This window comes from Hippopotamus amphibius, chromosome 1 (genome assembly GCF_030028045.1).
Source record: "Hippopotamus amphibius kiboko isolate mHipAmp2 chromosome 1, mHipAmp2.hap2, whole genome shotgun sequence".
Lineage (NCBI taxonomy): Eukaryota > Metazoa > Chordata > Mammalia > Artiodactyla > Hippopotamidae > Hippopotamus > Hippopotamus amphibius.
Genome location: NC_080186.1, coordinates 41,635,352 through 41,659,617, shown reverse-complemented (window position 1 = coordinate 41,659,617; position 24,266 = coordinate 41,635,352). Strand labels below are relative to the sequence as shown.

At 43.2% G+C, this 24,266-nt stretch overlaps 1 protein-coding gene across 2 annotated transcripts in view; it reads right to left on the bottom strand.

Moving 5' to 3' along the window:
- The window catches only part of ELAVL4 (ELAV like RNA binding protein 4), an 85,898-nt gene that overhangs the window by 10,942 nt on the left and 50,690 nt on the right, over positions 1-24,266 (bottom strand). For both annotated transcript variants that reach the window (XM_057744671.1, XM_057744676.1), the window contains exon 3: positions 14,399-14,502. In XM_057744671.1, the coding sequence (XP_057600654.1) occupies positions 14,399-14,502 (104 nt within the window). The remainder of the gene's footprint in view (positions 1-14,398; positions 14,503-24,266) is intronic.

The following is a 24,266-nucleotide window of genomic DNA, read 5'->3' as shown; positions in this document are numbered from 1 at the left end:
CATTTGAGAATGGGCACTGAAGGACCAAGAATCCCATGTAACTTCCAGGACAGGGTGTCACTCTACACAAGGTTCTCCTACTCTTGTCCTTTCGGGTTATAACTTAGCAGAACTATTTTTTTACACATGAGGAGGGAGCTGTAGGGAGAGGGAAATAAAACCATCGCAGTGATATGTCTGTGGTAATGAAGATCACCCTTGTCTCACCCTTGCCAATTATTGACAAATTAATTATCTGAATGATCTTTATGCTCCCCCAAAATATACCTTCCCACCTCTGTGCTTTGTTCACAGGGAACATTGTTCCACCTCCTTCCTCAGGTGCTAACCCTACTCCTTTTAAGGCCTAGCTCAAATGTCACCTTCTCTAGACAGCTTTCCTTAATCTCACCTCCTCCTAAAAACTCCCCTTGCAGTGCTCTCAACGAACTGTACCCGTGGTCCTTAATCCATCTGATCTTGAGTCTCCATCTCTCTATCTAGTCTGCTGATCTCCTTGAGGTCATGGGTTGTGTGTATGTGCGTGTGTGCGTGTGTGTGTGTCTTATTCATCTCTTTGGCTCTAGCTCCAGCACACAGCCTGATACTTACAGGGTGCTCAACACCTACTGAAAGAGTGAATGAACACCCACCCATCATAATGAATGACTTGGGCATTAATGGCTCTTTGGGTTAATTGCAGCTTGGGTTCCTCCACTTAAGGGGATCGCTGAGAGTTAAGTATCCAGAATCATAGCTGTGTTTTCCTACTAAGCTAAGAGATAAGAGACAGGTTTCCCATTCTCCAGTATCTGAGGTTGGAAGGACTGAATATTGCTTGAAAACTAGATTTAGAGGCCTCTCTTAGCAAACATTTCCTGAGGATCTACTAAGAGTCAGGCATAGTGTTGTATGCTGGGGACACAAGTAAGAACAAGTATGGTCTCTTGCCCTGAAGGACTTTCAAGGCCAATGGGGGCAACAGACAACACACAGCAGGTACTCAATAAATGAGCTGAATGGAAGAATGGTGCACATATGAACCAATTATCATAAAGCCACAAGACGTGTGCCATTCCAGGGCTGTATAGGTGGGACTGGAACACAGAGAAGGGGACACTAAGCTCCCTTTCAATTAAGGGTTAAAAGGGCCAGGAGCTTAGATGAGACTGGTGGTGAGACAGTTCGTATCACGTTGTGTGGTGAGGTCAGGGAACCGTGGTCTGACGATAGCTCTCCTCTGCTGTGAGGACAAAAGAGATGATGAAGGTCAAGGGCTTAGTGCGGTGCCTGCCTGGCACCCAAAAAAGGCACAATGGATAGTAACGACCTTGATCCCCTAAGTTCTGGGCAGCCAGAGCTGGGATACATGGCAGAGCAGGCTGGAGACAGACTTGCTAGGGAAAAGGGGCTGGCACTGGAAAGTCAATGACAGACCCAAAACCATTTCCCCTAAAGAGGATTCTGACAGAGGCAGAATCTCAGCCAGGGAGGATTACTGTGACAGACCCCAGTCACGGAGCAGTGACACATCCCAAGGGTGAACAGCACCTCCATCATTCACCAAGCCTAAATCCTGCTTAGTTTTTCTCCTCTATTTGGAACTTTAGGCCTATTGTTCTCTCAGTCCTCTATCCAGGAAACCTGCAGAAGTGGGAGTGGGCAAAAACAACAAAAAAAGGATCTTACCACATTCAACATCCAAATGCTTGTCTCAGTATCTAAATTTTTCAAGTCTCTTCATACATTTATTAAATCCTAACTGAGTGACTACAGGTGTCAGGCCCTTTGTTGGGCTGAAACATTTCTAAAAAAAATCACGGACTTTTAGCTCCCGCAGAGAGTCTGCCATTGCTGGCTTATTAACCCCACGAGAGCCCAAGGCTTCCATTGCTGGACGAAGTGCCCTAAAGAACCCTGTGCCTCAGACCATCAGGATCCTGCTCACTTCTCTTATCCAGAACCTCTGAAAACAAGACTGGCATTTCTATGCCTGCACCAATCTTGCTCTGGAGCTCAGGAGCTGGAATGGGGAGACCACTCCTCTCTCTCTCTGGGTAAGGGTGGCCACAAAGCAGGTGACTGTACAAATGATCTTGATGGAAGATCCACAGTCACTCCAAACTCCCTATCCCTATCCACCCTTGCAGGCTCATAGTAACCCCTACTCTTTGCAAGAGTGACAGTACAGCACGGAGCTTATGAGCCATGGGCTGGCTCCAGTACTCACTAGATTTGTGACTTTGGGCAAGTAACTTGATCTTGATAAGTCTGTTTCTTTACTGGTAGAAAGGGGAACAATTCTCCTTTGATGGGTTATTGTAAAGAATTAAGACAATAGACTTAATGTGTCTAGCACATACCTAGAATTTAGTCTCTACTCTGTAAATATTATTATGTGATGACTCAGACAGTTGTTCGTGGGCCAGCCTGGGACTCTAGCGCCCATTGGGACACACCTTTCAATTTTACCACACAAGCAAACATCTGGAACACTACCAGGGAGCACCTATAGAAGCGCTGTCCTCCTCCATCAGACTGGTGGGGGTCTGGATCACCCTTTACCACGTCACAGCCATGAATTTCCTCTAGCACATTCCTACAGATTCCACTGCCTCACGTCCACAAAGTACTTTCCACTCTCCAAAGTGACCTCACAAGGCTGCTCTTGGCCATTCTCACCAAGGTGGTAAGGCAGGCATTGTCATTTGCCACAGATGGGGCAGCAGGACCGGGGCTGGGGCTGCCCCTTGCTGCACAGCACTCACAGGTTCCTTCACCTGCTCACAGCCAGGGCTCGGCAAGGTGGGAGGAACAGTGTGGCCTGGGAGAAACCTCTCCTGAATCATCTGGCAACACCCCGGTCCTTGTCTGACCCGCCACGGTACAGAAAAAGAGAGTGCTTGGAAAGCATGTTAAAGACATGATCTTGGCTGCAATGAGGAGGGTAAGGTGAGAGGGAAGGTGCTTCGTTAGGAAAACACTGGTATGAGAAGATGAGCGTTCACTCATTCCTTCCCTTCTTGAACACTTACTGTGTGCCAGGCCCTGTGCTGGGAGAGTTTTTGCTTTAAGGATTCTACAGTCCTGTGAGGGAAGTAAGCAAACAAGTGGAGAGTGTAATACAGAGGGCTGTTCCTGACACGGGGAGCCTCGTTTTCCACTCCCAGAGTTTCCTTCCATGTCGAGGATGCCCCCTGGAGGAACATTCCAGGTGTCTTCGTACCCCCGCACCCCCTCTTCTCCAGGGAAATGGAGCGATGGCTCTGAATAGGTTTTGATAAAGGAAATGAGCATGTAAGCCTCAGACACTGCCTGCTTCCTCCCTCCTGGGAGCCAGATGCCAGCCGGAAGACCATTTTCTACTCCAGGCTGGAAGTTCTATGGGAGCTGGCTATGCTCTCATGTGCGGAGACCTATGGGGCTCAGAGCACCTGTGACATAGTATGTCAGTCTGTCAAAGTGTGGGGTTCCACGTTAGGAAGCCTGTTGTGTCCATGGAATCCACCTGGGCCTTAATCAGTAATCAAGAACTTAGGATTCCATAAGTTTTCCTTTCTTTTAATCTTCTCTCTCATTTGGCTTAAAACTTGGATGCAGAAAACAGGGGTGTCATTTGTTGGGCCCTTTTCAATTATAAGGATCTCTACCATTAACTGGATGTTTTCATGAGCTAGGCATTCTATTCACAACTGCTAACCTCCACAACTATAGTTCATGGTAAGTGGAAATAAGGATGACAGGTGACACTGGTGATCTCAGCAGAAAGCATTATCCTTGAAATCTGTTTCATATAACTTGATGCTGGAAGTGACCTCAAAAGTTCAGGGCAGGATGTAAGACAGTTGGCCATCCACCTTACACATTTCCAAAGACAGGAAGCTCACTACCTTACGAGACATCCTACACCATCACTGGCCATCACTGATCATTGGAAAGTTCTTCCTTCTGCTGAGTTCAAACCTGTCTCCTCTGTAAATTCCAACCTTCTCCTGTTTCTATTCTGGCTCCACACACTGGGAGCCAGAATCCTTTCTGTCCTCATCTCCCCTTATCTTGTGGGTCTCACTGATAGGTGATAGAGCATCAGGCAACTGTATTTTGAGACAGGTCACTCCAAGGAGTTTCTCATTTCTGTTACTTTAACTGAAATGGAGCATCTATTCTGGAATGGAGACAGGGGTTAAGAGCAAGGGTTTTGGGGTTAGAGAGATGTAGATTTAAATCCTAATCACTTATTAGCTATAAATTGTAAGGCTTGAGGTAGTCACTTATACTTTCTGAGCTATATCACTTGAATAACCTAGTTTAGAAGCTTTCTAATAGAGCTATTAGAGTATTAAACAAGCTAATGCATGTACGATTCTTAGGCACTATGCCTGGCACACAGTAAGTGCTCAATAAATAGTGGCTTTGATACAATTGCTATGTACTTAGGCCTTATGCCAGAAACTGGGGGCACAGAGATGAATAAAGCAGTCCCTGACACGTAGGACTATTAGTCTAGCAGAGGAGACACACTCATTTCAGAATAGGCTGCAGATTTCCCCCAGTCTGTTGTAACACAGTACTCTCTGAGTGAGCAGAAACTCCTCAGAGCATACAGATCCCTGGGGACATTCATCCCAAAGAGACCAGGAGGATGGCAGCAGAGAACAGGCTCTGGTGCTTCCAGGGCCTTCTAGGAGCAAACCCTCCCTGGGACTTCCGATTCTACCTCCAGGAGCTGGGAGAGAAGAAAGAACCCGGCTGGGTCCTAGAAGCAACAGTTTTGATTGTGAGGATCAGCTTGCCCCTGTGCCTGTGGCTGCAGCCCTGCCCACAGGCAGGACGGGTGTCTGCTTATGTGGCCCCACTCATCATCTTCCCCCACCAACCACAAGATACATGATATATGATTGATATGATATTCTTTTATCAGGGGCAAGACCTGATGGTAATGTTTCTCTCTTTTTATTTTAATTTTATTTATTGGCTGCGTTGGGTCTTCCTTGCTGCACACGGGCTTTCTCTTGTTGGTGCGAGCGGGGGCTACTCTTCATTGTGGTGCGTGGTCTCCTCATTGTAGTGGCTTCTCCCATTGCAGAACATGGGCTCTAGGGGCTCTAGGCGCATGGGTTTCAGTAGTTGTTGCACATGAGCTCAATAGTTGTGGCTCACGGGCTCTAGAGCACAGGCTCAACAGTTGTGGCACACAGGCCTAGCTGCTCTGTGGCATGTGGAATCTTCCCAGAGCAGGGCTCGAACCCGTGTCCCCTGCATTGGCAGGTGGACTCTTAACCACTGCGCCACCTAGGAAGTCCGGTAATGTTTCTAATGAGTTCTGATTGTGCTACTTCTTGCTCCCAAAACCTTCAGTGTTTCTCCAGCACCTTATGATGGAAGCCAAATCCCTTACCTGAGCATCCAATGCCCTTTGGGATCTGGCCCAACCTCTCATCTCCTGCTAACCCCTCTAAGCACCCTACACCTCAATTCAAACAAAATGTCTCTGTTCTTGCTATCTGGCAAGATGAACTCCTGCTTACCCTTCCAGGCCCAGCCTGAATGCCGTCTCCTCCATGAAGCCCAGGCACAAATGACTGCTCTCTCCTTGGACTCTATAGATGATACACATTTCAGTGGCAGCAGCTATTACACCCTGCCTCCCATCACAGCCATTTGTGTTAACACCTCATCTGGCCAGACAGTCTGAGCATTGTCATGGTCTTTGCAGAGCATTCTGATGGTCTTTGCAGACCCTCTGTGGCATCTAGTCTCAAAGCCTTACATAGGGCAGGAGTACAATTACGTTTTCTGAATTGAAACAAAAGGTATAATATACTGTATGTAATGCATTTTAGCTCCTTTCCCAGGAACTGACTCTGATATGGAGAAGGAGCTAGAGGGAGCCATGGATATGAAGTGTATCCAAGAATATCATGAGAGTATCTGGCACACAGTAGGCTGGATAAATAATTCTTTTAAAAAACGATGTGATGATAGAATTCATGTGCCTTACAACTTCTTTTAAGAAGTCCATCTGATTATCAAGGGGGATTACTTGGTAAGAGGACCTTGCTGTCTGTCTAGTGACCTCCAGAAGGGAGAGATGTGCTAAAGGTTTCGTGGCCTGGCTCGTGGAAGAACTGGTCTCACACTCGGGGTTTAAGATATCAAGTCTCCTCACTAAACTGCAACTCCTGACTCTGCTGTGGCCACTTGGAAGCTCCATGATACTTTCCACTATACAAAGTAAGACTCAGATTCATTCTTTATGTATCTCTGAAACAATAGATGGGAAAAAGTCTTCCCTCCTCCACATGTAATTTTAACCTTAGGGATAACCTTATTCACTATCATCTTCATTCTGCGGAGCATTACTCGAGCAATCCACGATAAGCCAGGGTTACCTATAAGTGAGATATTATTAGTTCCATTTTCCAGATGACAAACTCTGGCTCAGTGAGGTCAAGTACTTGTCCAATGTCACATAGCTGAACTAAGACAAAGTTGGATATGACTAAGTTCTGGGATCTTTCCACTATGCCAGGCTACGGTGGACAGTGAAATAGAAGCCTTGTACTTGGCACAAACTGCTACTTATCCTGGAAAGTTACCAATCTGGAAAGATCATGCTATAATATTTTATTAGTTAGACTGTTAAAGTTGGAAGGAACCATTCTGCAGATGAGGAAATAAGTCCAAAGAAATAAACTAAGTTGTCCAAGGTCATCCTAGTAGTTTTTAATGGAGCTGGACCTGACTCTCCATCTGAACTCAGAGCTCTTTTGAATGGACAGCAAGGGGGAAGGGGAGAGGCATGTGGCTCTATGACCTTTGATAGACCAGCTGATTTGCTCTGGGGCTTCACAGTAACCATGGAGAAGTGATCCTTTATTCCCAAGGGCCACTGATGTTCTAGGCCAGCATTATCCAACAGAAATTTCTGGGATCAAGAAAACGTTCTAGATCTGTGCTGTCCAACATGGTAGCCACCAACTACGTGTGGCTACTGAGTACTTCAAAAGTGCCTAGTGTGACTGAGGAACTGAATTTTTCATTTAATTTTAATTTTAATTAATTTAAATTCAAATGTAAACAGCCATATGTGGCAAGTGGCTACTAGACAGAATAGCTCGAGACCTATAAACAACACAGAGTTATAGCATCTCAGAGCTAGAAGGGACCTTTAGGATCATTTAGTCAGACTCCAGTCTGGTATAGGAATCCTTCTAAGTCATCCCTAATGATTCCATTTGAATATCTCTGATAATCAGGGACTCACCACCACCCAAGGCAAATGATAGACACATAGATTCTTTTCCCAGATTCTTGACGTATGGAATTGAGTTTCAGAGTCACTTTTTTTCCCTCTAGAGAATGGAAAAGCAACCACTGTGGGATGAATATGTGAGTGCAGCACCATTTGGCCGTCTTCCTCATTTGCCTCTGGACAACTCTTAGAGCATCTGGTCTTTTCAAAATTTGGAGCTGAGAATTGGACACAAGACATCAGGGATGGGTTGACCAGAGTGGACAAGAAAGGACCACTGTTTCCTGGGATCTGGAGTTCGCAATTCTCCTAAGACAGCTGAGGTGTGATGAATTTTTTTTTTTTAGCAGTTCACATCACACTGTGGTATCTTTACATTTGCAGACAGCTAAAGCCCCCAAGCCTCATTCCATTTACTTCTGAAAACTTAGATGTTCTTGTAACTTGCACCTGCCCAATTTTCTTTTGTAACCCAGACACAGGATGTTGTGGATGACCTCTAAGATACTAGGAACATATGAGCCTCACTGCGTAGAGAGTAAGGGAACTGTATTTCCCATCTCTCAAACTCCTACCCCGTATCTGAAATTATTGGCTCAAAGGAAGTTAACAGGGTGCTAGGAAGCAAAGCAGCGGAACAGAATCTCTCACAGGAGAGAAAGTGCCTGGTACAACTGGGGTAAACGGGTCTCCCATTTCCACTGGTGTTGCCACCCCCTCTCTTCACTCCTTAGGGATTCAGTGATCCAGCCGTCCCTGCTGATGTTGGCATGGAAGCACTTCCAACACTGGCTTTGACTACAGCCATCATGGGGGAAGAGAGAAAATGCCTTTTTATTATTAATGAGACTGAGTGAGGTAGTCTATCATTTCTGGGTGGGGTGATATCCGTCAGTAAAAAATGATCTGCTAACTCTCCAGGAAGCATTAAGAGCAGTGATAGGAGAAATAATTGCTTATGCCGAGTGCAAAGAAAAGATGCCTCAGCGGAATGGAGGCCTTTAGCAAGGCAGGTAGATTGCAGGCGGAGAGAGGGAGGTAAGGCTCCCTGATGACCTCTGGCAAGAGAAAGAAGCAGGAGGAGCAAACGGGAACCTGCAAAACTCAAGTGTGGAAAGATCCCCCGGAGGCCCTGTTAGTGCTATTAGAAGAATAAAGCGAAAGTGGAGAAATGCTCTAAGCAGCATCAGAGCAGAAGAGGCTGAAATAAAGGAGCTGCTCTCCTTCCCAGAGAAGGGAGGGCTTTTTCTCCTTCTGAAAAGCTTTCACTCACACACCTTCCCCTCCTCCAGCCCTGCTCCCTCTGGAACCAGGCTGTTGCCTTATGATAAAGCTTCTTTCTTCCTCTCTCACCCCCTCTCCTGACCGAGTGCCAACCCTCCTGGGTTCAGTCACAGTGGCAGCAACAGCCTTTTTGTCTCCTCATCCCGACCTAATCCTGAAATCACTCACACCTCCAGTTTGCACAAGAGCTGTGCTCTAGGAATGCTTTCTTTAAAGTCACATTTTTATAATTTGAGTAATAGCTTAATGCAATGATTAGGAAAAGAAAAGCCACAAAATCATTTGTAAATGTAATACAATGAGAAAAGGAAGGAAATACATAAAAATGTTAACAGCATAGAGTTGGGAAATAGCTGACATTGCCTTCATTATATGATAATGAATTTTCCAAATTATTTATAAATAAGCATGTTTCGCTTTTAAAATGAGTAAAAAAGCTCCTAATAGAGCTGATGAAAACCGATGTCTAGGGCTGACAAAAACCTACCACAGTCGCCTGCAAGCCCCTGGTTCCATTCCTCAGATATCCCAAGTGACCCACCCTTGCCAGATGAACCTTCTCGGAGCTTTACTTTGACCAGATCCCTCTCCTGCTCAAACCTTGCACAGCTCCCTACTCTGGCTCTTCCTCTACCCCAATCAAGTGGGAACCCCTGCAGCCCCGTGGCCACCCCCATCTCACTGCATTAGAGGTGCTTCTTTGCATGTTTGTGCCTCCCAGGAGAGAGGAGGTTCCAGAGGCAGAGCAGGAAAGGCTTCTCTAATCCTCCTCAAACTCAGGTCAGAATCCAAAGAGGTGTCCCACTACTCTGAAAGGTTTCGGATTCTAAATCCTCAAATTCCATTTTGGATCACTTTTTACTAAAGGCTCTCAGTGTAACTTGTACATCAATCCAAAGTTTTGATAAACATATCCCTCTTTTGAAGCTATCACAGAACCATCTACTTTTCTTTGTTTCTAATTAATGCAACACAGAGCTGGACCACTGCAACTGCATTCAACAGAGTGCTTCTTAGTGAGAGGCTGGAATTACAGGGTAAATTCAGAAGCGGCTCTTCTAAAATCCCTGCAGAGGTTCAAGGCTCGGATGGGCATACACCGTGGGGCCTAGGAGTACTAGGAATCATTTTCCAGAATCCACAGCTATTTTGCTCAGTGCTTCTCAGGGTCTAAAGTGGTCTCTGTTGGAGACAAACGGGGGTGGGGGAGTGTGAGAAGCTAAACAGCATTTCCAAGGCCCTAAACAGGGCAGATAATCTCCAATGGGTTTCCAGCTGAAATGGTGAGAAAAGACCCAGTTTGGGGTCTTTGGCAGGCTAGTCATTGTAAGCCCATGGTCCATACCCCATGCCTCTCTGACACACATGGATGGAAGAATCTCCAGGCACTGCCATCTCTAAGTCACCTAAGTCCTAAGACCTAGCCCAGGGCCTGGAAAGCAGGGGTCTGAGAAGAAATGATCTGAAGTCAGGTCTGTCTCCTGATTGAAGGCAGAAGCTCTGAACTACAAGTCTGTTTACTGAAGAAACTGGAGGAGCCGTGCAATTCATCTGTTTGCTTTTTATATCTCCTTCCCTCGCTAGGGAGTATAACCTGTGTGTGTGCAGAAGCAAATGCACACCCACACACTCATAGAATGCATGTGCTGCTGAGCAAGCAGGCGGTGTGACATCCCAACACTGATGACCTATTGCCAGAGTTATTTTTAAAACATTTTTTTCTTACTCCAAAGCTCACTTACTAACTGTGTGATCCTGGATAAGTCTCTTAAACTCTTTGGGCCTCAGTTTCCTCATTTGTATAAAGGAGAGAATCAATATTTAAGAATAAGAGCTGATGTGTGTAAAGCATCTAGCCCTAAGGAAACTTCAAGGGTTAAATGTTATTAAACGCGCAAAGGGGTTAGAATACTGTTGGACACAGAGCAAATACTCAATATAAGGTTTCGTTGCTATCATTATTATTATTATCTCCTTTCAAGTTCATGCTCACATATTAAGCAGCTCCTCTTCTGGAAGAATCCTTCACAGCACCTTTGGATGCTATCTCAGCTCAGTTGCTGGCCACTTGTGTGTCTTTGGACAAGTCACTTCATCTCTGAGCCTGGTCTCCAAGCGGGGTGGGAACCTGGCCACTTTCTCCCACTAAAGAAGTTACAATCCAAAGAACAATTCCTCTGCAGTCACATGTTTGCAAACATGTACTAGATGCTTCAAAGGAGATCTCTGTAATGCATGCTTCCAATGAAGATATTTGTTTTTTTCCAGATAGGCAAGTTATCTGCAGTCATCCACACTACTTAGAGGGGCTTATTTAGCGAAGCATTCTTTTTCTCTGCTTTGATGCTGTGTCTATGCCAAGATTATATTCTCCTTGAGGACAGAGGCCTGGTCTTGCCCTCCACATGTCCTCGGGATTCACACACAGTCACATTACATCCCCCTTAATAAAGGCGAAATGAACATTTGTTAACAGGGAACCATCATTTGTGGGCACCTTCTACTAGCAGCCTAATAATGAATCATTCACTTTCAACACGCAAAATAGTATTTGTGTATTTAAATTTGAGTTCAGAGGCTGCAAACTGCTTCTCCACAAGTCAACTCTTAAGTTTTGTTTGGCTTGCCTACATAATGCTCTAAAAATTTTTGAGTTGGTTTTCAACCTTTAAACATTGGGAGATTCGGCATAAAATATCTAGATTTTGGTTTCTATTGAATAAGTGGAAGATCTGACAACGATCTGGGTTTAAATAATCAGCAGTAGCTGAAGAATAGCTGCCCTTTCTAGTGCTCTCCAGCTCACTACAGTCTCCACTACTCCTTCAGGGCTTTCTAGAACTATCCCTGAACCTAGCTGTTCATCATTAACCTTCAAAGCTTAGGAATTCACTCTTGATTTGCCTGCATCTATGTTGTACATTACATTTCAAGTCGTGTGTTTTGCATGAATCAAAAGGAGGGACAGACTTGACCAAAGTTTACAAACATGTACTACATGGTTCTGAGGAGATCTCTATGATGCATGCTTCTAAAGAAGATACTTGTTTTTTCCTGGTAGGCAAGTTATCTATTCCTTTATGGGAGTCAGACCAAAGGGATAAATCTCAAGTCACTTATCAAAGTAAACTGAAGCAGAAGTAAATAGTGGACTGAAAGGCAGAAAAGCAATTTTAAAAAATTAATAAATGATGAGACTATTAACAGCACACGAAAAGGGTTTGCTTTTTTTCCCTCCCTTTAATATGATTTTTACCTTAAACACTGTGTCCCTTTAGGAAAGGGAAGAAAAGTTAATAAAGGAACCTATCACTCAAATCTATCACTTAATTTTTAGTATGGCAAATAAACTGCTTTAATGAAAGGGCTGAAATCCCCAGGTTTGCACATTAAATTTTCATTCGTCGTAGAGAATGGAAATTATTGATTCAGCCGTGGCATCATGCATTTTGAATCCTACAGTGCCTCGGAAGCCCACGTTACTGCTGGGTGCAAATGCGTTGGCAGCATTTTGATGCGGGGTGAGCACACGGTGGGTGAGGGGGTGGGGAGAGAGATACAGAGAAGAGGAGGAGGCAGACTGGTTCTTCACAGAAAGAAAATAACCAGTGTTCCTTGTCTCTAAGATCCACTGAGACAAAGCATGGCTTCTGATGGCATCATGGGCTTGGGGAGCACTCTGAGATCAGAAATGCTGGGTCCACTCAGCCTCTTGGGAATCCCCAATGGCTTCATGGAATACTTCATTTTAAAAAAGCAGAGTGGATGGCTGAGAATTTGACCCTAAGCTCTTGGGGAAGTTTGGGTTTTAAGAAAACTGTAGAGGAAAGAAAAGGATCTTTCTCAGTTCAAGGTTAGGGAAGAACATCAAGGGAAGAGCAAATGTCTGACATTCTAATGCTGAACTGGATAGCACAGAAAATCAATCAAACCCACAAATACAGCTCTCTACCTGATGTGGCCTCATGGAAGGATCGGGTGACAAGAGCATCCCATCTCAAAAGCACTGAAAATAGATATGTTTTTCCTTTGAAAGGAATTAGTGCTCCTGCCTCTCAGAGGACTACCCCATAATTAAACAACTCTCGGTTACTCCCCCCTTAGAGAACTCACAGGGATGAAGCTGAGACTGAGGCAACCTGCATCAAGCCCATTTTGTGGTCTCTGCGAAGCACAGACTATATGAGATCAGGAAAGTGATCCTCTTTAGAAGTAAGCTAAACTGAACTGCAAAATTAAAGTGGGTTAAAAGAAAGGAAAGAAGGAAGCAAGGAAGGAAGGAAAGAAAGGAGAAGGGAGGGAGGGAAGGTAGAGGGAAAGAGAAAGGAAGAAAGAAAGAAAGAAAGAAAGAAAGAAAGAAAGAAAGAAAAGAAAGAAAGAGGAAAGAGAATATGTATAAATACAGCTGATTCACTTTGTTGTACAGCAGAAACTGGCACAACAGTGTAAAGCAATTATACTCCAATAAAGAGCTTGAAAGAAAGAAAGAAAGAAAGAAAGAAAGAAGGAAGGAAGGAAGGAAGGAAGGAAAGAAAGAAAGAAAGAAAGAAAGAAAGAAGGAAAGAAAGAAAGAAAGAAAGAAAGAAAGAAAGAGGGAGAGAGGAGAGAGAGAAAAAAAAGAAAAGGAAGAAAGAAAGAAGTAGAAAAGAAAAGAAAGAGAAAGAGAACCACATAATACATTCCAAAAAGTGAAGGTTTCTGTTTCGTTTTTGTTTTGATTACCTCTCAGCTAAAAGTATCTTATACCAGTAGCCTCCTGTCAGTCTGGATGTTGGAAAAGTAGCTCTGCTGAACTAAAAAGTTCTGGTTTTGTGTTTTCAGACACTGAGAGCTGGTGCCATCTATAGATTTCCATTCTGGGAGAGGTTTCTCTTTTGTCCTACTTTGCGTCAGACCTGCTGTCGTGAGGATAAGAGCGCCCAGGAGACACCTCCCTGTGGTTTAATAGGCTATGAAGGATGGGACTCATTAATCGGCTGGCAGCTGCCCCCAAACAGGATGCTGCCTGGAGGTGGAGGAAGAAGGGAAAGGGAGGCTGAGGAGGAGGCAGGCTCCATCCAGGAGACCACCACTGGCGGTCAGGGGGTGGGGGCGGAAAGCAAACAGCACTGCCTCCTGAAGGATCCCCAAAGGTGAAGCGTGAACCCAGAGAGTGACAATCCAGCCACAGAAACCTCCGCCTGGAGGAGCAGGCTCTGGGTAACTGTTTTTCTTTTTTGACTTAACCCCTCCTGAGACACTATCTACCAGTCTGATTATTTGGGGATTGCTAGCATGTTGCTTTTTCTGTTATTCCTTTTCTATGTTCCCAGATGTTATAGTACCTGTCCCTATTACACCAGCGAGTTTCTTCATAACTGATTTTTCCTTTTCAAGTCTTGTTTAGGAAGGTCCTCTTCACCTGTAGGTAAAGCCAAGCTGCTTGGCCTGGCATGTGAGGCCCCTGCCCACCTCCTAGCCTCATCTTTTCATCATCTCCCCCCTCAGCCTTAGGCCATAGTGTTCTATATGCTGTTCCCCACTCACAATGTTTATATACATTTTCACAGCTTTGCATGTGCTGTTCCCTCTTCCCTTGGCTCTCCTCTGACCATCCTTGCAGGCTTGAGCTCACAGTGTCCTTAATGGGGGTAGTCATCCCTGGCATCTTACCTGCTCTCTGGATTGGAGGTCCCACAGCTTTGTGGTCTCCTCCCTTTACTCAGCCCTCACCTCCTCTGTAATGATCTGCATCCCTCACTTAGTACAGTGGGTGGTAACTGTCCTTTGAATAAATAAAGAACGCCACTGCCAGCTCCCTCACAGCCTGGATTTATTAGACCAAAGGAATGAAGTTTAACCAGTGCTTCCCAAATAAGGAGCTAGCGTATAGCCTCTTACCTTTATGGTTTTGGTCTGGAGTCTGAGTCCATTTAAAGTGTTGATGGCTTTCTCTGCATCCTTTGGATCAATATAGTTAACGAATCCATACCCTAAACTCTGTCCTGTGGAAACAGTTTTTAAAAGAGAGAGAGAGAGAGAGAGAGAGAGAGAGAGAAAGCTCATTATCTTTATAGAGGTAACACTTTCCATTGCAGTGCGTCAAAACCCTCTAGTATATAGTTCCTTTTACATCAGGGTTTACTCCCAGGTTGAGAAGTTTCTAGTTCTTCTATCTCTCACTCTGGTCAGCCTTTAAACTCACAGGTGCTGCTGCAGCTGGGGATGGGTAAGTGCTCCTGCACATCCACACCCACATACACACAAGTGTCCACTTAATTGGGAAGAGGCAGGGCAGGGTAGTGGAAAGCGAGCAGGTATGGTTTGTTAGAAGCGATCTGAACTGGAGTCTTGAGACTTTTCCTATCAGCTGCGTGACTCTGAAGAGAATTCACTTTATCTCCTGTTTTCCCTCCACATTTCCTCTCTGCAGATAACAGCACTTGCCACAGACAGGTTTGAGAGAGTTAATGAGATATTGAGTATGAAATGCCTACCTAGAACATAGTAGCTGCTCAACAAAAGACTGCCCTGCTATGCTTAGTCCTGTAAAATCGGGGCAAGCGCTGGATGCAGTCGCTGTGTCTGGTGCCTCAGTCATGCCATGCCCACATGCCACACTCAGAGGACTGTAGCAAGATCTGAGCAGCAAAGACTGGAGACATTTATAGTGAAGGCATGGCCAGAATTTAAAGCGACTGCTACAAATCATTCACTGCCCTCATCATCCCCCCAGCCTAAGAACAATAAAAAGGGGGGGGGGGTCTATTGGAAAGAACTAGGGAGCTCCTAACACAAAGAGGAAAGTGCAAATGCACTCTTCAAAGAGGATTTAGCTAGTTTAGGTGAAGATGGCATCAACTTGTCTGAAAAGAGAGGTGGCAAGTGACAGGACTCCCCCCAAGTGAAATAAAAATAATGTGCTTGCGATCGTGCCACTGATTATAAATAGTCCATCAGCTCTGCCATGTGTCATCAGCCAGAAATATCATTAGGAAACTTCACATTTTCCGACATACCCTTTAAGAAATACAGAGCTTAGGGTGGCTGCAAAACCAGCTTGAACTTCCCAGGCAATGTTATTGATTTGTGGGCGGCAGCAGAGCCAAGGGGAGAAAAATGACAGGACGTCACATGTCAGGAAAGACTGATTACATAAAGCTCTCTTTGGAGTACTAGGGCCAGGGCTGGGAGACAATACAGCAAAAAGTCTGCCATGTCCTGGTGACAGGAGCCCATTTCAGCAGCCAAAAAATCTTTCCAACAGCTTCTGTTTTGCTGGTAAATGTCTGTGTTTGTGTTGGTTGTAGGAGGCAACCTGGGAAAACAAGTTGGGTTCCGGATCAGAAAATGGGTGACTTTGTTATTCTTTATAGGGTGGAAGTAAAGAGAATCAGGAAGAAACTCAATTGCATTTTTGTCCTCAAAACGGAAAACCCCAAATGACAATGTTAGGATATTCCTTCTGTTTTAGAATAACAGGGTTAGAACAGGAAAGACAGGGGCAAACTTCACCAGACATGCCCTTCCCCAGCCAGAATGAGTAACCGAAGAAGGGGGAGAGAATGCTGAGCACGCTGTAGCTACCGGGGCCCTTCTCTTTCTGTTTCACTGTGTTATGTGTGGTGTGTGAGCAGTGTGTGTGTATGAGTGGTGTGTGCGCGTGCGCACACACAAACACACACACCCACAGGGGAGTAAGAGTCAGAGAAAGAGGTGTATGTGAATTACAAGACCCTGACACATGTTCTGAGAAAACTTTTTGCAAATCCAAAAATACATGAGACGAATTCATCGGTTTAAAAATATCATTCATCCTAAATTCAGCTTCACCTCATCAAGCCTAGCTAAATTCACTTAATTAAATCTATTTTCATCATGCAAATCTATCAGTCCTATTTACCTTGTATATAAGAGAAGCCTTAAAAATTGCTGTAAAATATTCTTCCGGTTATTTCTTTTAAACAGTCACACACCAAGTTGAGGGGCTTTGAAGGGCATTTTTTAAAGCAATAATCTCAATGACAAAACTTAGGTACCAATTCTAGGAAACAGGTCAGACAGAGTCAATCTATCCGACTAAATTTAATTTGTATAAAATTAAAATGAAATATGGAAAATATAGACAAAACACTCACTGCTTAACTGCAAGCAATTCATGACTCATTGTACTGATGGAATATATGTGGAAGAATTTATCGTGCCTACCAGTGGTACATGTTCCCTGATATACTATCTTTCTTTCCAATTATTCATATATTCATGGAAATCTTAAATACATATATAGTGGCTATGACTTTTACACTCTACATTTTATCTTTATTTTAGAACTTTGCTTCAGCAGGAAGGAAAACACACTCAGATTCTGGGAAGGTTCTGAAGGTCAAGTGAAGGAAAGACTCCTGCCCGGTAAGAAACGCCATATCTACCCATCTGCCTGTATAGCCCCAAACCTACCATCACCTTAGTACCTGACTGTGATTAGCACAACCGTGTTATCATCACCTGCTCTAGGTTTAGAGAGAGACTGCATTTCACATCAAGAATGACGATGCTTTGAGGAAAACTAAAAACTAGATGAACACTGCTTCAGAAAGGGATAAAAGATCAGAGATTCTCCTTGATATAAAATAATGAACTGCAAACTCTAAAACAGGACACTGCACTGAATAGGAGGAGGAGAGAGGTGGAAAGACTTGCCTGTGAATTGAAAGACATGAGATAAACTGGCAGCACAATAAAATTACCTGTGGTTAGCCTAGTTCATGAACAGGCTTCTTTACGTGCTTCTTTTGACATCAGAGAAGGAATACAGCCAAGTCTGATAAAAAATACTCAACAGAGCTAAGCATATTCTTTTAAAACACTCTAGAGAGGATTAAGTCCCTAGGTAGAAAATATAAAAACCCAAACCTCATTTCTTTCAGAAACTGTTTTAGTAGTAGGGGAGAGAAAAATGAGGAAGAATTTTATGTTTTAATTTTGGTGGCCATATATTGGTGATGGGTTTTGGATTTGCATTCCCGTATTTAAATTGTACACAGAACATAGCAAAATATGGAAGAAACATATTCACAAAGAATACCAACACTACTGACATGAGGACTAAGAGAGCCACCATGCTGGGAAGGCCCAGGGGACCCAGTCTGGAGCCTAGAGCTAAGTGTGTATAACTGCCTCCCAGAAATAGATAAGGTTTTTCTTCTTTTTCCCAAATAACTTCATCGTCTCCCTCTATCAGTGGTAGCAAGATTTGACCATACAGGTATGGTGACAGAACTTTCAGAACAGAAAATTAAAACAAACTTGATTTTTGCTCCCAGTTTATGAGCTTATTTTGATAGTAAGTTAAACAAAAAAATTAAATCATTGAAGTTATGTTCATTGAATCATCAATAAAGAAAAAACAAAATCATTGAAGAAAAGATAAAATATTATAAAATGAAGACTACCTCCAATATTTAGAAACTACAGTGAGTGCCTGCTCCTTGATGTGCAGGTGGTCTACAATGCTTACTTGTGACCAGTCCTTAACAGTCCTGACCAGCAGGCTTGGGTGAGAGGCACCAGTGACCATGAATGGGCAAGAAAGGCATTCCTGGCAGTTGAGATAGAAACTTAAAATTAGAATGTAGTTTCCAAGGGAAAACTGTTATACATAATGGCTACATTTTTAAGGCGCTTCAGTGTATTTTAGATTAAACAGATTCTTGTTTTTAACAAGCTTTTCTTAAATCTGAACCTGAATATTTCTATTTTTTAAACTGTGCACATGTGCACGTACACACACAAAGACACAACGTGTCCTCGTACTACGATGTGGCAATATCTCTCTTCTGTCATAATAATTTCTATACCTAACTTCTTCCCTTAGAAACCAAACACTTTTCCCTGTAAGAACTAGTTTGTAAAGTCTGCATACTTCAACACAGTAGGTACTCAACCAATATTTGATAAGGGAAAGAATGAATGCATATGTTTGTACTAATTCTCCATTGCTGGAAGCATATGACCAGAAGGTGTTTACGTTTGTGGGGAGAGGAGAATGAGAGGGGCACCTGGGGAATTCATTTGTATTTGTGAAGAACGGAGAACAGGACAACAAGCTGACACCAGAGACTGGAAAACAAAGCACAAACAGAAAATGTCCTGGTGGGTTCCCCTCCAGCACAGATCAGGTAAACAATAAAAACCATCCCAGCCCACGTTTCCATAGATATCTGAGTTTGCAAAGTGCTTTCCCACCCATTCTGTCACATTTGATTCTTACAACAACCCTGTGGGAGAGACAATCATCATTTACAGATGTGGAAACTGAAGCTCCGAGAGAACAGCGATTTGCTCAACTATCTCTGAAGAGCTGAAATTGAGTCTAGATCTGGGGTTTGCACACTGTTTCATGTTTAGGGTGAGACAGTAAATGGTTTAGGATTGGTGGGTCCTCCGGTCTGTCATGACTACAACTGCCATTGTAGCGTGAAGGCAGCCATGTACAGTCTGTAAACTAATGAGCGCAGCTGAGTGTCAAAACTTTATTTGGAAAAACAGGCAGTGGGCTCAGTTTGGCCTTTGGGTCATAGTTTGCTCACCCCCTGGTATAGATCTTTTGACTCCAAAATCCAGTCCTCTTTGCCATAACCACAGTTACTCCACTGGAACTAAAGTGTTTTTGACAACTATTCTGAGGCCCTGAAATACCTCTGAGGTTTCTTTGAACCACCTGAGAAAAAAGTAAATTGTCTTCAATAGTTTGTGCTAAGCACTTTTATTGTATTCAGACTCTAGGAAGTGTCACCATCATAGCTGATTATAACCCCTCATTTCCCAGTCATTCTGGATAGAAGTGTTTTCCCTGGCCTTTGGGGTCCTGGGGGTTGTGACAGCAGGACTCTAAATGTGACATCCTCATGGCTGATGGCAGCAGCAGAGAAGCTGTCCCCTCGCAGGGATGACCTGAAGGAACCTCAGCATTTCTGCACTGCCAACCTGCACACATTGCTCTTTCTTTCTTCAAAAACCGTCGTTCTCCAGAAACGTAACAGCTACTCCCCTCATCTGCAAAGCCCCCAGGGGGGCAAGCCAGATGGGTAGCTGCTGTTTATAAAACCTTCTGAGTTGAGTAAGGAATTTTTGTGGACGTTAGAACCCATAGCTCAGGCTGAAATTCTGTTCTCAAAGCACATGATAAAATCCCCAGTCACCTCAGGATCACCTGCACGGCAGTAATCCACATGCTGGGTGAACTGCAGCCAACTCCCAATCCTAGGGCTCCTTCCCTACCAGTCCTGAGATGACTTTCCCTGTTGTCCACTGCCTTGAAATCTACCTCAACACACCCTAAAGAGGGTCAGAGAGCTCTGAGGCTATAATTGCATGTACATGTGTATGTGTGGCCCCAAACAGTACTTGTTGTATATCCTTGGTTAATTTATGCAAGCTTCGCCAGACTGTTGCATTATCTGGAAAAACAGGGATAATCCCTTATCCTCACAATCAAGGATCAACAGTGAGGAGTAACTATATTAACATGTGGATGCACAGAAGCTACAATTTACTCAGTGCCTACTTTGTGCCAGGCACCCTGCTAAATGGCTTACTAAAATTACCTAATTTAATCCTGTGTGAAATGGGTACCATCAGGCTCACTGTGAAGATGAGGAAAGTGAGCCTAAGAAATGTTAAATAACCTGCCCCACGTCAACCAGGAAGTAGGCTTCCAGGCTAGGATTTGAATGAACCCAGCTCTGTATGACTTCCCCGCTCATGCCTTCTCTCCACAGGGTTTGGCCCCTGTGCAAAGGCACAGCAGAGTGTCTCCCAACAGGCAAGAACTCAAGGGGATGCATACCCCTTGTGTTGGGGACTCTTCCCCTTCTTCATAGTGACTGGGATACTTTGAGATTCTAGAACATCCATGGCTTTGTTCCTTCCCATCCCACCTCTGGGTGTTTACACGTGATGGATAGTCTGAGTCTTGGCTTTTCTCCTGTAAACTCAATGTTAGTAGAGCCAACTAATTAGAAGATTTATTTTCTTGTGGTAGTTGACACAATTCCCTCAAATTAAGTATGCTTTAAAGTCTTGCTACTCTAAGTGTGATCCCTGTACCAGTATCATCGGCAACACTGGGGACTGGTAACAAATGCAGCTTCAGCTAATTGCTGTGTGACCCTGGCTAAGTTAAATGAACCTCCCACACCCTGGCTTCTGAGAAAACTACACATCTAACCCATAGTCACAGGGAAGGGAAGCTCTGATAGAAAAGCTCTCAGGATTTCTTAATATATGCTATTTCTTTTCAGCCCCACATTTTCCATTCTTACTTTGCCCCTTTTTGCTGTAGTAATCTCATCTGTAAAATGGACTTAATATGACTTTTTACACGGTGTTATTAGGAGTATAGAAAATGGTGATGCATGTAAAGTGCCTGGTGTATAACAGATGCCCAATCAATGCTGGTTCCTTTCCTTTCTTCGCCCATACCCCTGTAGATACTGCCTTACACCGCTGCCTCTGAGGATGTTATCTCCTGCATGAGGTCCCAACCTCTTCAAGGTGGAGAATGTTTCTGATGCTTTTCTTTCACACTGAATACATAACATGCAATAGGCACACAAATTCCACACATAACTGACACTTACTACGTGCTAGATACTATGAGTGGGCCTCTAATGACCAAGAAATTCTTCCTGCCTTCATGTGACTTGTCTCATTCCTTCACCCCCAATCTGAATATCAATTCACTGATGGCAGAAACCAAGTATTTTTTGTTCTCTGCTAAGTTCCCAGAGGATGGTGGTAAGAGCTGTGGAACCAGATCCCATGAGACACATCTGAAAGACGTGCGGGCGTTAATCTTGAAGGAGAGAAGACTCTAGAGGGGCTCAAAGCCCCTTCCAATACTTGAAAGGCTGCATGGGAAGGCAGGGCTAGACTTCTTATGTGGGGTCCCAAGGGAGAGAATGAGGCTCAGGCAACAGAACAAAGTTAGGGAGTAGATTTTTGCCTTGATAAGAGGAAGAACTTTCTACCAATGCTTTTATAAGGATACGGGCTGCCTTGTGAGGTAGTAAGGGCCCCAAGACTAAAACTATGCAAACAGAGGCCAGATCTACATTTTATCACGAGATGTTGCAGCAGTTAGCAAGATCAATTCATAAGATCCCTTCTAAGGCTAAGACACAATGATTCTAAATTATATTTAGTTGAGACCCCATGCTCACAGTTTATCCTGATTTCTAACAGAAAATAAAGATAATACAGAATATTTATTAAGCACCTACTCTGGGCTAAGAACTTTACATATATTATTATTTTAAGCCTTTACAACCTCTGAAGCAGGCATTTCCATCCTTGTTTTACAGAAGGGGAAACTGAGGCCTCAAAAGGAGAAATAACATACCCAGGGTTATTTAGCTAGAGAATAGTAGCCAAATCCATCTGACTCCAGAGACTTTGAACTTTCTGCTGTGCCCTGGTTTCTTGAATATGTGCTCATTTGTATGTCAAACACCTGCCCTGACACAGCACAGTGTGTCTGAGACTTTGAGAGCCTGAGTTTTCTAGTACTATCTCCAAGTCCTCATTCTTTCCATTTAATTCCAATATATAGCCCAAAGTATCCCATTCCTATCTTCCACACTGTCTGTGTCTGTCAAATTGGATCTGGTAGGTCATAGAATGACAGTTTTGGAAAGGACTTAACTATCAATTATCTTTGAGTCCCTTCTACAGATTTGGCAACAGAGGACCAAGGAAGAAGCAAGCAGTTCATGGTCTGGTAAGAAAATTGGAACTGTGAATCAACAACTACAGTAGACTGTGGCTAAGTGTTATGACACTGAGAAGGAGAGAGGGTTTTCTGGAGGATATATCTGAGCTGAGACTAATTTGAAAAGATTGATAGGAAATATCCAGGCAATAGAGAGAGAAGGGCATTCCAGGAGGAGGGGACAGCTTGAGCATCTATCCCTTGAGGAGAAAAGACTGCTATTCAGTTTATAGCTATCACTTCCAGGAGGCCAATGCTGTTGATATCAACCTGAACAGTCAATATTGATTCTAAGTTGAGTGCTCAGATGTATACATGAGATCTCCCCATACCTCTGGCACAGATGCAGGAATCATTTAGACATCTGAAGTTTTGAGTGCCTCTGCTCTCTGCCAACAACAAACACTATTAAAAATAACAGAATCCAGCCTTCCTTATTCTGAATTCCCAAAGTATTTAAAATCACATTGAGTCAGTACTTGGTTATTTCCAGAGGCTACATTGTGGTTCCCTAAGCAGATGTAATTTCCCAGTTGAGAACTCATCATGTGATATCAAGATGATAACAAGCAAAGCACTTGGTCCACAGTGGGCATTCAATACAAACTTGTTGAACTAAATGTATTTCTCAATGGATCCTAAGTTTCTTAAGGCGGGGATATGGGTCTTATTAATTTTGGTACAACAAATGTCTGGCACATAGTAGGCTTTCAATAAATCAAAGTTGAATGAATGAATGAATGAATTCAATAAGCAAATGGATAATAATAAAATACTTATTTTTTGAGTGCTTACTATGTGTACTGAGTGCTTTATTTCTTTTTTTCCAGCTTTATTGAGGTATAATTGACAAATAAGCTTGTAAGATATTTAAAGTGTACATCATACACACTACTATATTTAAAATAGATAACCAACAAGGACCTACTGTATAGCACAGGGAACTCGGCTCAATATTCTGTACTAACCTAAATGGGAAAAGAATTTGAAAAAGAATGGGTACTTGTATGGGTATAACTGAATCACTTTGCTGTACACCTGTAACTAACACATCACTGTTAATCAACTATACTCCGATATAAAATAAAAATTTAAAAAATAAAAAAAGGCGTACATCATGATGATTTGACATATATATATATATATATACACACACACATATTGTGAAAGGATTCCTCCCATCTAGTTAATTAACATATATTTATCTTTTTTTTTTCAGTGAGAATATTTAAATTCTAACTAACTACTTTATTTATATCATCTCATCTGCTCCCTAAAACAATCTTACAAGTTAGGCATGATCACTGCCATTTACCATTGAGAAGACACATCCAGAGGCCTCAGATCCCAAGACACAAGTCCATCTAACTCTAAAGCTCATACAGGCTTCCAACAGAGTTTCCTGATTTCAGAGACGATATCAACCAAACTGTTCAAGTAGATGTAAAACAATACCTCTGTTACTGGGGTAAGGTACATGGAAATTCTGAGTATATATGATGATTTCTGGGAGTCCCCAAAGCAGGAAGGACCAGTTACAAAGCTACACTAGTTCATAGAGAAAGCCAACCAATTCTCAAAGGAGTTGTTTTTTTTTTTTTAAACTTACCCTTTTGGTTTGTTCTATAAAATAAGTTGCTCCAAATGGCAGATCTTCAAACATGCATTTTAATAATAAGCCTCAATAAGTGAAAAAACCTAACTAATCTGAACCTTAATTTTCTTCTGTCTGTTCAGGAAAGAAAGGCAATTCATAGGATAAAATGCTAGTATCAAGTACTCAGACTTAGTTAAAAAAAAAAAACCAAAAGGAAAAAAATAACCTAGGTCATGTACCAGGGAAAATAGAAACCTCAGTGACAACTATCTTACCTTCAGCATTTATCACACAAAAAGAAGTGTTCAGACTGATGACCCTGGGGCAATAAAAGATTCTTAATAGAAACAACATTACATCAAATTATGTTCAGAACACTCTTACAAATAGGAAAGAATAGT